This window comes from Sturnira hondurensis, unplaced genomic scaffold (genome assembly GCF_014824575.4).
Source record: "Sturnira hondurensis isolate 20B ecotype Veracruz unplaced genomic scaffold, ASM1482457v3 Scaffold0021354, whole genome shotgun sequence".
In the NCBI taxonomy this organism is placed as follows: Eukaryota; Metazoa; Chordata; class Mammalia; order Chiroptera; family Phyllostomidae; genus Sturnira; species Sturnira hondurensis.
Window position 1 is genome coordinate 3,555,861 of NW_028093985.1, and position 16,133 is coordinate 3,571,993.

Below are 16,133 nucleotides of genomic sequence, written 5' to 3' on the forward strand. Positions count from 1 at the left end.
TTTGATTTTTCAGCAAATAGTAGTAAATCAGTAAGTAAATTTTGACATTGTAAAAGAAATGAACTCTTGTAAGCAGATTATGTAAGTCATGAATTAAGAGCATATTTTGCACACTTAACTGATTTTTGTGAAACTCAAGTAACCTTATCTCCTTAGATCAAGGGAGTGAATATCAGCTTCCACAAGCTAGGATGAAGGGTACTTTTTAGAGTACTTTTCAGAGTATTAAAATTTGGTCAAAATTTCTAAAACTCTATCTATGTGATGCCAAAGACCAGGGTGAGGGTTTCACAATTCAGTCACTGAGATGTTTCAGACTATCTGAATAGAGTGTGTAACCCTGTGGATAAATAGTATTCTATGTTGTTCTCTTCCCCTCTACAAATTTAGGCTTTGGAATAAGTCCTTTTCTTAGACTAAATGTGTGTAAAACATGTAAACTTTATTAACAAAGTTTAATTAGGATTATAATGCAGAGGTCTTCTGAAATCATTTGGCGAAAGGGACTGATTCAGTATAAAATACTTTTACTTTGAAATACATATACACACATACACAGAGTTTTAGCATGTTTTTCACAGAAAGTGATTCTGACTATAACTTTCTAGGTGGATGGTAGACTTCGTATGTGATGTGGGACCAATGCACAGGTCATGTCTGGCCAAGGGACTCCCTGGAAGAAAGGCAGATGGCCAACTCTCACTGATGTGGCAGATGTATGCAGTTCCTGCTTGTGAGATAACTAAGTTTTCATAATTACTCTTACTTTAACTGCCATAAACTGACATGCACTGCAGATGACAGACAGCAGAGAATCAGGACAAATAAAAAAATCAAATACTAGTTTTGTTCTAATAAGACAGATACATTAAGAACATTGTAACATTGTATTATTAAAAATTGCAGTATGCCCTGGCTGGGTGGCTCAGTAGGTTGGAGCCCTGTCCCACACACCAAAAGATGGCAGGTTCGATTCCTGGTCAGGGCACATACCGAGATTGCAGGTTCTATCCCTGGTTGGGGTGTGGGAGGCAAGTAACTGATGCTTCTCTCTCACATTGATGTTTGTTTCTCTCTCTCTGCCTCCTTCCTCCCTCTCTAAGATCAATAAACATATCCTTGGGTGAGGATTAAATAATTTTTTAAAAATAAATTGTATTATAAAAGGCAACTGTCTTAAAAGAAAAAGAGAGGCCAAATGTAATTTTTTCTTGTGAGAATTAATAGCTGTCTTTAAAATGCCACAAAACCTAAACATCACAGAGCAAATCCAGCATTAGGTTATGAGGAGGGACCCCCAAAACCCTGGAATTCATTTATAAAAAATTGTGTATTTATTCTTACGTGTTTAAACTTCAGTCACCTTCAAGGTACTCTCCATTTGATGCACTACACCTATTGAGACTTTTTTCTACTGCTCAAAACAGTTTTTGAACTCAATTTTATGCCTTTTAGTGTTTCTGCCATTTTTTCATTTCACTTCTTCCACATCAGCAAAACATTTCCCTTTGAGGAGTTTTTTAAATCAGGAAAACAACAAAAAAAGTCCCGCAGGGTGAGATTAGGTGAATAGGGAGGGTGGGCACAGGGGTCATGCCATTTTTGGTCAAAAACTACTGAACACTCAGCACAGTGTGTGGAATTGCACTTGTAGAACAGCCATCATGAAATGGGCAAATATTAAAAGAGTCTTCAGAAAAATTCACTGAAGCCAAATACAACCTCTTACAACACCACCAGCTAGTGCACTGATACACAGGTGTTCCTGGAACATTCACCTAGTGGGGGAAGCCTGCATTACACGGGGCCCACCCTCCAAAAGATAATTCCCCGTTTTTTGGTCTTGCCTCATACATTGAACTTTTTTTTGCCTTTGGTAGCTCCACTAATACTATTGCTTATTCTGTGTCTTCTTATTCCTGTTATATCTGTCCCTCACTGTTAAGATAAAGCACAAGGCCACTCAAAACAGCTGGGTTCCCAGAACTTGACATTAGCCGCAGAAGATGCTAATCATGAATGCAACAAGAGCAAAACAAATCATGTTGGGTAATTATCAGAATGTATTTTCTCCGAATCCTGTTATGAATGGTTGCCTGTAGGAGACAGCTGTATTTATTTAAGATGTTCAATTTATAAAAGTGGCAAAATACTTTGTCCTAAGTCAATTCATAATCTCCATAAGTAGATTATGAGAAACAGATTTAAGAAATTGCATGTAAGTTCTAATAATAATTTGTCACCTTACTTGTGAAGCCCAATATTCCCTCTAAGTAGATAATTAAATTTTCAATTTAATACATATAATTTGATAATAATTAGAACTGAAAGCAGACTGTCCTATTATCGGAGATAGTGAGTTGTTTTCAGCGTTGATACTTAATTAAAAGACGATTTATCACAGAAATCAAGCACACTTTGGGGTATCAGCAAGATAAACTATTTAGCCTTGATAATCTATAATTCTAAGTTTCTAAGTTACATATGGGCCACAGTCAAACTGTTTCAGAGAGAAAACAATTTGCCTTAACTCAGTGCCACCCACAACATGAACAATTTAAATAATAAAAGTTTGTTGATGCACAAAAATGAGGCACAACAAGCACAGAGGAGCTATTCCCTGGGATGAAATCATGTTAATGCTGTTACAAAATGAAATTGTTTCATTGATAAGTTAACCATGAGGCTCAAATAGGATTTACTATAATACTGCAAAAATATTCACGTGTTTGCATGAAGCACGGGAGGCCAACTTGAATGAATGAAGACTACAGTAACCATATCACAGCTATCATCTTACAGGCCCAAGTATTTTTTGTCTTTTAAAGTATTTTTAAGTATATTTCACTGTATTCCCACAAGAACTGCCTATTAAGCAGGTAAAAAAGGTAAATTATCTTCTTTATTCCTTAAAACCCAATAAGAAAAATAGGGCTAGTTATAAATTGGTGGCAAAGGATTCTCACCATATGCTCTTCCAAGAGCACATGTCAGTTTCATGGTGATGAAACTGACACAAACAACTCAGATCCATGCCAATATATGGACTTTTCTTGAAATTAGTTTATTATTATTATTTTTTACTTTTATAGATAGTCTTGTGTTTAAAACTATTGAAAATGAGTTTTAGTTGCGGTTTCTCTCAAACTAGAAAACAAGCAATATTTAAAAACAGGAAACCATGACTAGATAAGAAATAGTTAATGAAAAAAATAGTTCAAGGAATTTGGCTACTTAGGAAAAAACAACAGAAGTTTTGAACTGAAAGGCATTATAATTATTAAAGCGCCTTAAAATGTTACACATTCAAAGCATTATGGCAACAATGAACCTAAATACTTAAGAGTTGACAGTATACTTGTTCATATCTAAGATACCATAAGTAACCCCATGTGACTGACTTTTCATGACATTTAAAACTGGAAATGGAACGACACCATGGAGTTAAAAATACAGTGCCGGAATGAGACATAGCTGTTGCAGAAAATCAGCGCTGTAGGCCGTACCAGTCACTGAAATCCCAAGTCCCTTATGAAAGTAGACAGAGCAGCATAAGTAAACACTAACCTGTATCATTTCTGTTTTGAAATATTGTCATGGCTTCAAGATTTAATGCACAAACACCCCGCATAAAAGCTTTCTTCATGGAATCTTCAAACTGCTCTTTTTCATGCTGCATTCTTTGGATTTCAGCTTTTGCATTTTCCAAAGCTCCAGATAACTAAAATAAAGAGTTTTTTTTTAAAGATTCATGATAAAAGGAAGAATATTATTTATTGTTAAAAAATAAATTTATTCTTTGAAGTGACTTTTAGGTGAAATACTAAATATAATTTCCCACATACCTCTTCTGCTATGTGTCTCAATATCTCTTGTTTCTGTCAACAAACCATTTTCATTTCTAACTATAAAGTCAAAGTTCAAACAAAGGGAATTTCATACCAGCCCCCCTGAAGGTTGCTGATGTGTTTTAATTATACAAAAAGATGTGCCACTTTTTACTGTAAATCTTTTATGTAGGATGTTAAACAAAATACATTAAGGGCCACAGACAGCCCTCACCACTTCAGAAAAAAAATAACTAAATGCCTGCAATATGAACAGAATTTTTAAAAACTAAATGTTATTATAAAATTTAAAGTGCAAAGTGATATTGGTTACACAACACACTTTCCCATAGACCAAATCTAAACAGACTCTTTTTTGCATGTCATTTTCAATTGCAGAAAATTATCAGTATTATGACATTGACTTTTAATATTAAGAACTTGTACTATAATGATGATTTTTTCCCCTGTTAGTGTTTGATTTCAAGAGGCCTACTGCATTCTTCAGTATGGTTTTTATTTCATTTTGAGTTTTAAATGTATTCCCATGGAAACAATGCTAACTTTATTATTAAAAGTCAATGGGAAAATAATTCCAATTTATATACAACTGCTTTAAATCAACCTTATATGAACAAAGTGTATTTAAATTAACAAGAGGATAAACATTTTTTTTTTCTGGTCTCTATTCTTATCTAAATAAAAGCCAAAGAAGAACATAGGAAAGTGTACTTTCTTGGAGATGTAAGGATCGATGGGTGATTTACATTTTCAAGAGACGGGTACACAGGTACCCACAAGTTTGGAGGCCGTAAGAGTCACAACATTTGAAAGAATAAATAAGTCTGTAAGTCTGACTTAGTAGTGTTGTTCTTTCCCAAATAGTCTAGTCTCATCTGAAGATACACTGCATTAAATGGAATTAGAGAACTAGGTCATACTGCCTAACGACAGACTAACTGTGAGTGATGCTACTCGTCTTTATTTCTATTAAAGGAAAGTGAAACTTATAAAGAAAATGTTTTACCATAGCAACTTTGGCTTCATAATCATTGGAAATCTGGACGCAAACTTCTTCAGCTCTTGCTTGACAAGCTCGCTCCACCACATCTTTCCATTTCTTCTGCACCGTGGAACGCCAGGCCCTCCACACTTTCTTCAGTAAAGTTCTCTGGAAGTACTGGTCAGCTAGTTTACCTTCGTAAACCTAAATGAAAGTGATACAACCTTAAAACACAGTGTACTAGAAAATGTACCAGCTGTAATAAGAAGAAATGTAACAGCGTGGTAAGCACTGTGCATACATTGTCATTCAACCCTGTGTAATTATTATCTGCAGAAAGGAGAACAGGCTTAGAGTGGTTAAGTAATCTGCCCAGGCCCCACAGTGGACAGAAAAAAGCCATCCTTGCTTTATCCCAGAGCCTAAACTCTCTTGTATCCATTATATCATTTTAAGTAACTAATCAAGCTAGGGAAACAACAGCAACAACCAAGTGAAAGAAAATGAGTAACTTGCCAATTGCCATCTTAGTTCTGAATCTGCACACCCTGGAGCGGAAAGCAGGGCAAGGAGGACAACAGTGGCTGGAAGGCAGGAAGCGGACTGTGGCTTCAGGTGGCACTGCTTTCTCTTCGGTTTAGTAGCCACAACCATCAGCAAGATTAACTTAATTTACATACTTTGCATCATATATCGTGCCAAACTGATCCAAACGGGAATATATGCCATTCTTTTTATCAGTGAATTTAAATTCTTTTAAAATAATTCCAATTTTCAATTTTCTTACCTTTGAAAAGCTATTCAAAAAGTGATGGCAGCCTCAACTATTTTAGCTAACATTTAAACATAATATATTCTCATTATGTCACTTGATAAATAGCTTTCAAAATATGGTATAAATACTCATTTTACATAGCTCTTTTCAGTTTGATTAATGTAAATTTAATCTATTGAAAAGCACTAAGAAGTATGCTTAAAGAAAAACATATAATAGAAATACCTTTTCCTTAAATATTAACCTCTTAGAACTAAATGCACAGCAATCACTTGATGGCTCACATGAGCATTACATGAAAGATATCTATATCTATATATAGTTTTTTCCTCTACACTGTTGAGCCTTTATACTCTGTCTAGGATATATACATACTCATACTTTTCATTTTTTTTAATTAGAAAAATTTATTGATTATGCTATTACAGTTGTGGATTTTTTCCCCTTTGCCCCGCTCCACCCAGCACTGCCCTGATCCTTCTGGCAGTTCCCCCATCATTGTTCATGTCCATGGGTCATGTGTGTGAGTTCTTTGGCTGCTCCATTTCCTATACTGTACTTTACATCCCCATGGCTATTCTGTAATTACCTCTTTGTTCTTCTTAATCCCCCTACCTCTTCACCCACTCCCTCATACTCCCCTCCCCTCTGGTAACTAGCAAAACTCTCACGATATCCATAATTCTGTCTTTGTTCCTGTTTGCTTTGTTTGTTTTATAGATTCGATTGTGGATAGATTTGTATTTTTTTTTGCCACTTTCTTCTTCATAGTTTTGATCTTCTTTTTCTTAAATAAGTCCCTTTAACATTTCCTATAATGGTATGGTGATGATAAACTCCTTTAGTTTTTTTCTTGCCTGGTAAGCTTTTAGCTGCCCTCTGATTCTAAATGATCGCTTTGCTGGGTAGAGCAATCTTGGCCATAGTCCCTGCTTTTCATGACTTGGAGTGTTTCTTGCCAATCCCTTCTGGTCTGCAAAATTTCTTTCTAAAAGTCAGCTGATAGTCTTATGGGAACTCCCCTGTATGTAACTTCTTTCCTCTTGCTGCTTTAAAGATACTCTCTTTATCTTTAACCTTTAGAATTTAATTTCTTCTTTCTTCTTGTTGTTCTGATTGGTTGATTTTTGGTTTCCTTATGTTCCAAATCATTGATTTGATTCTTGGCTTCATCCATTCTGCTGTTGTTTCCCTGTAAATTGTTATTTTATTTTAATCAGTGTATCCATTGTTTCTGACTGGACCTTTATCATGCTGTTGAGGTTCTCACTAAGTTCCTTCAGCATCCTTATAATCAGTGTTTTGAACTCTCCACCTGATACATCATTTATCTACATTTTATTTAGTTCTTTTTGTGGAGTTTTGATCTGTTCTTTCATCTGGGCATGTTTCTTTGTCTCCTCTTTCTGAAGCCTCCCTATTTCTCTTTCTATGTATTAGGTAGAGCTGCTATGACTCTCTGCCTGGGCTATGGAACAAGAGGTTCAGGGACTGGGGGATAAACTAAGGCCTGCTATTGTTTGGTTAGTAGGATTAAGGGAGTTGTAAAGCATGAGGCAAGACCAGTCAATCATATGGAAAAGCCACCACTGATGGCTATAAATTGGGTGGAATGGAGTCTCAGGGGATCTACAGGGTGAGGCAAACAGTGTTATCCAGCTTGATAGAGTCTCAGATATAGCACCTACCTGCCAGCTCTGTGGCTCTGTGTGGGGAGGGCTCAGAAAAGGGACAATAGCTTCTGCCTTCCTTTCTGTCTGGGAGAAAGCTTTCCCCCAGCTCCTGCCTTGATGCCAGATACTTGAGTTCCTCCCTATATGTCACTGGTGCCTTTTAAGCTGCTATCCCAGTGCTGGAGCTCAGAGGGAGCAAGTCTGAGTAAGTTCCTGTGTAGGTTCTTTAAGGAAGACTGCTTGGGACTCCAAAAGTTTCTTCCAATGACTCCATCTGCCCTGGTTTTTGCAGCCAGAAGTTATGGGGACTTTTCTTCCTGGCACTGGATCCCTGGGCTGGGCTGGGATTGGGAGTCCTTGCTCCTGAGATATTCCTCCCAAATTTTAATCTACCATATATAGATAAATGTGATACCAACACATTCCTGCCTCTGCCTTTCCTACCAGTCTGGATGGATGTGGTTTCTTTAATTCTGTAGTTGTCAGACTTCATTCAACTCAACTTCTGATGGTTCTGCATGATGGCTGTTCTATATATTAGTTGTAATTTGACGTGGTTGTGCAAGAAGACAAGCCATATTTACCTATGCCTCTATCTGGACCTGAAGTCCATACTCATACTTTTCAAATTTTGACACAATAAACTATTATTCTGTCTCAGTTTTTATTTACTCTGATATACTGATTCAGCTCTTATTTAATTAAAATAAAGAATGTTCAAATTTAAACTACGTACAAAGTGAGAATAATTAAAAAGCTATGCAGACATGGCTTTCTTTAATTTTTACTCTAAGGTAAGTCTACATAACAAACATTTACATAATTTTATAATGTATAAATATAACATTGCCTCTTCTTGAGAGAATGTATTCAGGTACTTTAGAAGTAGAAACAATATAGGAAGCATATATGTTAAAGACTGTAAATTTTTTCCCACATAATTTCATCTGAGTCAAATCTGTTAAAGGCATTCCATTACCAGGGTATTTGTAATCTAGGCACAATTCTTATTGATGTATTATGAAGTGGGAAATGATAAATGAATAGATCTATAAAATATGAGCTATACTACAACTATAGTTATAACTATACTATACTGTATCCCAAACTATACTGAATCAAATTCATTTAAAATCAGAGATACATTAAATTGTAAATTCATTTTGACTTACTAGAAAATAAAACCATCTTTAACTTTTTTCTAGTATGTGATCCTAAACACTTTCAAGTTCAGGAGTCTAATATTTGTCAGTTGTCTTTTCATTTTTATACTTACATCCTGTCTGGATTTGACATGGCCAATTCGCCAATGGAAGAATGTTCTCATCAACTCTATCCTTTCCTTTTGCTTGCCTATGGCATGAGACAAGCTGGAAATCACCTGTAAGCAGCAGTTAAACCAATTATTCTGATGTTGTGATAACAGCAACTGGTAAAGCAATTTTTCTCATATATCAACAAATGCTACAGAATACCTAAGGATCACTACTATATTCATCCAGTTAACCTCATTATTATCTTTTAAAAAAACCCCAAACTGCCTAACACGAATATATTACATATCAATGAATGAAGGGGAACAAAAGAGAAATCTCATGTGTATCTTGGTAATCACCAAAAAATTTTATATACATAAAAATGGTAATGGAAAATATACAATAAAAAATAAAAATAAATACAAGTTTAAACTAAAATAGTTAAAAAAAAGAATGAATACCAGTGGGGCAAAAGTAGTTTTATAGTTGTTCATATGGAAAATAATACAATTAAAACTAATACAAGAATAAATTGTTTCACGTACTCACAGTTGTAAACCTCCTTTTGCCCAACCCTGTATGGTCACTGACATTTAATTTTAGAAAAACAACCATACATTGAAAGTTTTGCTACATACACAAAAAGGTCTTTATTGACTAGAATTGAAGGCAGAGGCCATATTATAACCGTTTTTCTATTCCCTAAAATACCTTTAGTATCTTTAATAAGATGTTTCTCAACTGTTTAATAATTTCATTCTGTATTTGTTAAACTCATAAAAGCAAATAATTATTACACTTTGATGTACTTCTTCAGTGATATTATTCTTGTTCTTTTTAATAAAAAGCCACGAAATCTTTCAAATCCTAAGATAATACTCACTCTTATAAAGAACCGAGTAACTGAAATATGTATCTGAAAAAAGGCCACATTAAAAAGAGACTTTGTAAACTGGACTCATTTACTGAGAGACATTTATTCTGGTTCTTTAAATAAGTTTCATTTTTCAAACTGTTATTCTATTACAGTTGTCCCAATTTCCCCCCCTTTGTGCTGCTCCGCCCAGCCCACCTCCTGCTCCCACAGCCCATCCCCACACTGCTGTCCATGTCTGTTGGCCATTCATACTTGTTCTTTGACTAGTCCCTTCCCCTCCTTCCCATCCTCCTCCTCCTCCTGTGACCCCTCCCTTCTGGTAACTGTCAGTCTGTTCCATGTTTCTGTGCCTGCGGTTCTATTTTATTCATTAGTTTATGTTGTTCATTAGTTTCCTCTCACAGGTGAGATCATATGGTATTTTTCTGTCACTGCCTGGCTTATTTCACCTAGCATAACATTCTCCAGTTTCATCCATGCTGTCACAAAAGGTAGGCGTTCATTTGTTCTCTCTGCTGGGTAGTATACTGTATAAATTTTCAAAAATGGAAAAGGGCACACATTCTTAGATATTGTTAACATTTTTTCTTAAGCTGTATGTTGGCACATGGTTATTCACTTTTTTCATTTTCAAAAATGTGACACATATATACAACTCTTTTTATGTGATACTTTAAAATTTAAAACATTAAACTTCAAATATTAAAAAACCTTAGGATATAATTTTGAGGGTAATAGAGAAATTACTAAGATTAATATCTTGTTTCAAAAAGTACACTATGAAAAAGTTCAATTTTATATTACACCTTGTAATACCAATAAAAATGTATGTTTTTTTTAAATTTTGAAAAACTCATAATCTTTATCTAGTTAATTCTATCTAGTCGTAGTCTCCATCTAGAACAGTGAGTGATGCATCTGCAGTCAAGCAACTGAAGACCTTGCTGTGAGTCCCTCTTCCCTGAAAGCCACCATCCTCCTGGGGGCAGCTGCAGATTTCTGCCCACCTGCTTTGTTTAAGTTGCCATCTGGAGGCACAAAATCAGCAGACACCTGAACCCGACTCTCAGGTTCTAAACAAGCAAACACAAAGTGAAATAAAAAGTGCTGTTTGTTGCCCTGACTTGTGTGCCTCAGTTGATTGGAGCATCATCCTGTACCAAAGGGTTGCAGGTCCGAATCCCAGTCCATCAGGGAGGCAACCAACTGATGTTTCTCTCACTCCCTTTCCCTCTCTCTAAAAGCAATGAAAAAAAAAAAAGGTCCTTGGGTGAGGATAAAAAAAGTGCTGTTTATCAATAAAAAAAGAAAAGACTTCATCTGTGAATAAAAACATCACAGATAGAAGTGAGATACTTAATATGACCCCTAAAAATGATGGTTTAAAATGTGGATAATGCTGGTTTTCTAAAGTTCTCTTAAGGGCAGCCAGGAAGAAAAAATCAGTGTTCCCACATTTAGCATGCACTCTTAAAACGTCAAGCACACTGAAGTTGATTTCAAAGGTAATAAATTGGCATGACCATAGCATGTTTAATCGGAAGAATAAATCATATATCTATGCACCTATTTTTCTACCAGTTTCTGAAGTGATCCTCCCCTTGTATCTTGCATAACCTAAAAACCCACTTCCTGCTGTTTATTATTTAGTTAGACATTTACTGAATCTTAGTTAAAAAGAAATATAAGAAAAGAACACCTCATCTTTTCTCCCAATAGAGATTTCATAGGCTTTTTGCAGCTCCTTCAAGCTGTTGATCTGGTTGCACAGTTGTTTTAAATGTGCTGCATGTTTTTCTTTCTCTTTTTTCATTTCTATACGATGCCAGTCAATAAAATTTAGTCTCCATTTCGTTAGTTCAGATATGACGTTTGTCTGAAAAGTAAAGATACTAATAACTAGGCAGTTTGTTCCTTAATGGTGCTTCTTAGAATTACACTAAAATTTAGAGACATTTAAAAAAATCAGAACAAGCAATCAACGTGAGAGCTATTTTTTAAAAAATAAAATCACTAATGAAAATGTCTACAAGTTTAACAGTTACAGTTCCTCTTAGTTCACATTCACCATACTAAGGTTATGAAATATTTCCTATTTTAAGTCACCCTGTATGAAATCTCATAATTTAAAAAAATTCCAGGTCTCAGGCACTAACAAACAGATCCTTTGTTCATTCAAGGACTTAAATGTCCATATTAAGATGGATCAAGAAAAAAGAAATGTAGGGGCTATGCCCTACACTGAGCCAGAGGACTGAGAAGTTGTTTAGGTAGGTAGGGATGGTGGGAACCACGGGAGTTGACGCTTTCTTCCCCCAGATCATTTCTCACAATGGCCACTTTAACAAATTGCTAAGTCTGCTCCATTTTCACCCTACTGATTGGCCTAAGTAAAAAGACCAAATAATCATGTTATCTGAATACAGAACAATTGAAATGGTTGGTGGTACACAATTTCAATTGACCAACACCATGATTGGAAGTATGAAACCTTTTCCATTGGGGAAAATGGTAGAAAAGATTTTATCTGTAATTTACAGTTCAAATAACTGAGAAATACAGATACCACAGAACTGTCATGACCATTATTTATCCACTCATGTTAATACTCAGCTTTATTTTCTCAAACTGCTTCAGAAAAATGATTATTTTCTTAATTATATTTAAATAGCAAAAAAACCCCTGCCATTTCTATAATACTTTGTTTTAAAGGCCACTAACATCACCAAAATAAGAATCAATTTTTATAGACATATCAGTTATATATCGCGGTGCTATAAGAGTGGCTATAAAATGAATATATGTTGCTAAAGTTGGATTTTGTGTTTCATACAAAAGGAGACATTTCCATTAGCCACAGCTACGAGACAGTGAAGGCTCAGAGAGTGTCCCAGTCTCACACAGGCGGGGTCTTTCAAAACCTGAGAAATTCAGTAGAATGTTCAAAGCTGTTCCAGCAACTGTTTAAAACTATGCTATTCGAAGTACGTTTTCTGAACCAGCGCATCGCCTGAGAGCTTATTAGAAATGCACCTCAAGGCCCCGCCAAAACCAAGGGGATGCAATTCAACAGGATTCCCAGGTGATTTATATGGACATTAAAGACTGGGAAGCACATATTTAAGACACTGCACTGATCTTATAAAAACTAAAGATAAAAAAAAAACAAAACAAAAACCTTTTCATTCAAAGAAAAGAAAAACAATGGAATTAAGAGCAAAACTGTTATGCCAATTCAATGACAGTACCTTAAGGCCTGAACTCCAAAGATCCAGTACGTTTTCCACCTTTTGAAGGTTTTCCTCAGAAACAAGAAGATCACCCACAGCCAATTCATGAACACCTGCAGGACTCGAGTTGGACCCCGCTGAGGAAGAGTTGCCTAAAAGATCTGAACTGAAAAAATCTATGACAGGGTGAGGAGGCTTCCTTGGTGATGATATTGGCGACGACCCTAGAATTTTAAAAAAAATTGTAGCTGTCAAGGCAAATTCAAAACAACCCAAATTAGTCAGGACTTTCATTAGAAGACTAGAAGATGTTAGTTACAACAGAGGCTGAGAAAAATGCAGAGAAAAAACATTTCCGTATATTCTGGCTATTTAGAATTTTTATTTTTTCTTGTTCTTATATTTATTTATTTTTAAAAAATATTTTATTATACCATTATAGTTGTTCTATTCCCCCCTTCATTCCCCTCCACCCTGCACACGACCCCCCACCATTCCCCCCCTTTAGTTTCTGATGACGTGTCTCAAGTTCTTTAGATTCTGTATTTCCCCTACTATTCTTGCCCTTCCCCCTATCTGTTTTCTCCCTTCTGTCTATGCTATTTTCTGTACCTTCTTCCCCCTTCTCCTCATCCCACTCCCTTGTTGCTAACCCTCCATATGTTCTTCATTTCTATGGTTCCACTCCTGATCTAGCTGTCCTCCTGGTTTGCTTTTGTTTTAGGTGTGGTTGTTAATAACTGTGAGTTTGCTGTCCTTTCACTGTTCATATTTTCATCTTCTTTTTCTTAGATAAGTCCCTTTAACATTTCATATAATAAGGGCTTGGTGATGATGAACTCCTTGAATTTGATCTTATCTGAGAAGCACTTTGTCTGTCCTTCCATTCTAAATGAAAACTTTGCTGGATAGAGCAATCTTGGCTGTAGGTCTTTGGATTTCATGACTTGAAATACTTCTTTCCAGCCCCTTCTAGAGAACTTATAGAATTTTAAAAAAAATTTTAATTTCATTTTAGAGAGAGGGGAAGGGACAGAGAAAGAGAAACATCGACAGGTTGGCTTCTGCCTTCTTCAAGGGCCCTGACGAGCAGGGTACAGAGCCCACAACCCAGGCATGTACCATGACTGGGAATTGAACCAGCAACCTTTGGGTTTGCAAAAGGATGCCCAACCAACTGAGCCACACTGGCCAGGGCTAATCTGGCTATTTCTGAAGACTTTTCCAGTGCTTTTGCCTATTTCATGATGGGTGACTTATGAATGCACCTGTCCACACCACGCTAAATGTTCAGTAGTTTTTGACCAAAAATGTTTTTGACCCTGTGCTCTACCTTCCCTATTCATCCAATCCTGTCCTGAGCAATTTTTTGTTTCCTCGAATGAAAAGAAGTCCTCAAAGGGAAATGTTTTGCTGATGTGGAAAAAGGGTGGAGGGGGGGGTGGAGAGGCAGAAACACTAAAAGGCACTAAAATTGATGAATTCAGTAACTGTTTGGAGCAGTGGAAAAATGTCTCAATATGTGTATTGCATCAAATGGAGGGTACCTTAAAGATGACTGAAGTTTAAACATGTAAGAATAAATATACAGTACAGTATTTTATAAATAAATTCTGGGTTTGGGGGGGGTCTCCCCTCATATATCCTCTTCTAGCCTGAGATGACTCCATTATCACCTGTGTAATCATATCAACATGTTCTAAGTGCTTTGTATGTTTCTATAATAACAATATTATAAGGATTAGCTCTTGAAATACATGCTACCCTAAAAGAAGGGTATTATTATCTCCATTTTACTGATGAAGAAACAGGTTCAGAAAGGGTTAGACAATTGACCAAGGTCAGAGTGGTTGTATGTAGGTCACTGCTACTTTATGTCAAACGCTGGGGTGGGTTTTAACACTACTAAATTCAACCCTATAAGTAGAGAAGAGACCAGTAATGTACTTCATCAGACACTCAACTGTAAGGCACCCTTTTTGCCTCTGACACATAGAAGAGAAATATAACATTTATATATTTAAATAAAACACACACACACACACTCACACACCCATTCTCTGCTCATATACGTGGGGGATGGGAATGGGGGTGAGAGCCACAGTCAGGAAGAGAACTGATATCTATCTTTAAAAAGTATAAAATAGAAAAGTCACTGTTTTATCACGTATGTATGTTGGAATTGGAGACGATTCATCATCATTTCTCACATAATCACACTTTTGTTACGAGGTTCCTACAACTAAGACTGAAGGGTTTTTCTCTCATCCTTACAAAATGACTCAAAGATAATCTATAGAACTTGTTATTTCAAAGGAAATCTTTGAAGATGTTTTTAAAAATTATTAGGAAAATTATTACCTAATATATATGGGTTTCTTTTGTTGTTGTTTTTAAAAGATTTTTATTTATTTATTTATTTTTAGAGAGGGGAAGGGAGGGAGAAAGAGAGGGAGAGAAACATCAATGTGTGGTTGCCTCTCACATGGTCCCCACTGGAGATGTGGCCTGCAACCCTGGCATGTGCCCTGACTGGGAATCAAACCTGTGACCCTTTGGTTCCCAGGCCTGAACTCAATCCACTAAGCTATACCAGCCAGGCCTAATATATATGTTTTGAAAAACAAAAAACAAAAACCAACAACAAAACATCAACAGATGTTTCAAGCTAGTTAAACTAAGAACCCACTACCTAGGCACTTCCAGTCAGGATGGCTACAGAGGTGAACACAGCTTGTCTCATATAACCACATCAAAATTATAACTGAAATGAGAACAGCCATCACTCAGAAGCATCGGAAATTGAGGTGAATGGAAGTCTGACAACCACGAAATTAAAGAAACCACATCCATCAAGATGGGCAGGAGGGGCGGAGAAGTGGAGCGGGCTGGTCTTACTACCATGTGTGGACGACAAAAATTTGGGAGGTATATCTCAGGAGCAAGGAGTCCCAACTCCACTCCTGGGACCCCAGCCCAGGGTTCCAGTGCCAGGAAGAAAAGTCCCCACAACTCCTGGCTGCAAAAACCAGGGTAGATTGAGTCCATGGAAGAAAATTCTAGAGCCCCTAGCAGTTCCTCTTAAAAATCCCACGCAGAGACTCATCTACTCAGACTCATTCCCTCTGAGCTCCAGCACCAGGGTAGCAGCTTGAAAAGCACCAGTGGTATATGAGAGGAACTGAAGTGTTTGGAATCAAAGTGAGAACTGGGGGACAGTTTTCTCCCAGACAGAAAGGAGGGCAGAGGCCATTGTCTCTTTTCTGAGCCCTCCCCACACAGAGCCACAGAGCCAGCAGGCAGGTGCCATATCTGACACTCCATCGAGCTGGCTAACACTGTTTGCCCCTCTCTGGAGATCCCCTGAGATCCTGTCCCACCCAATGTACAGGCCCATCCAAACTGTTAATCATGACTTTTCCATATGATGGCTGGTCTTGGATCAAGCTTCACAACTTCCTAAATCCCACCAAACAAGCAACAGCAGGCTTC

At 36.7% G+C, this 16,133-nt stretch overlaps 1 protein-coding gene across 6 annotated transcripts in view; it reads right to left on the reverse strand.

The window, feature by feature from the left end:
- POC5 (POC5 centriolar protein) overlaps nucleotides 1–16,133 on the reverse strand; it is a 39,534-nt gene that overhangs the window by 10,947 nt on the left and 12,454 nt on the right. For all 6 annotated transcript variants that reach the window (XM_037032236.1, XM_037032240.1, XM_037032239.1 and 3 more), the window contains exons 5-9: nucleotides 12,660–12,865; nucleotides 11,111–11,287; nucleotides 8,555–8,659; nucleotides 4,855–5,034; nucleotides 3,568–3,721 (exon numbers count right to left, since the gene is read on the reverse strand). In XM_037032236.1, coding sequence (XP_036888131.1) covers nucleotides 3,568–3,721; nucleotides 4,855–5,034; nucleotides 8,555–8,659; nucleotides 11,111–11,287; nucleotides 12,660–12,865 — 822 coding nt within the window. The remainder of the gene's footprint in view (nucleotides 1–3,567; nucleotides 3,722–4,854; nucleotides 5,035–8,554; nucleotides 8,660–11,110; nucleotides 11,288–12,659; nucleotides 12,866–16,133) is intronic.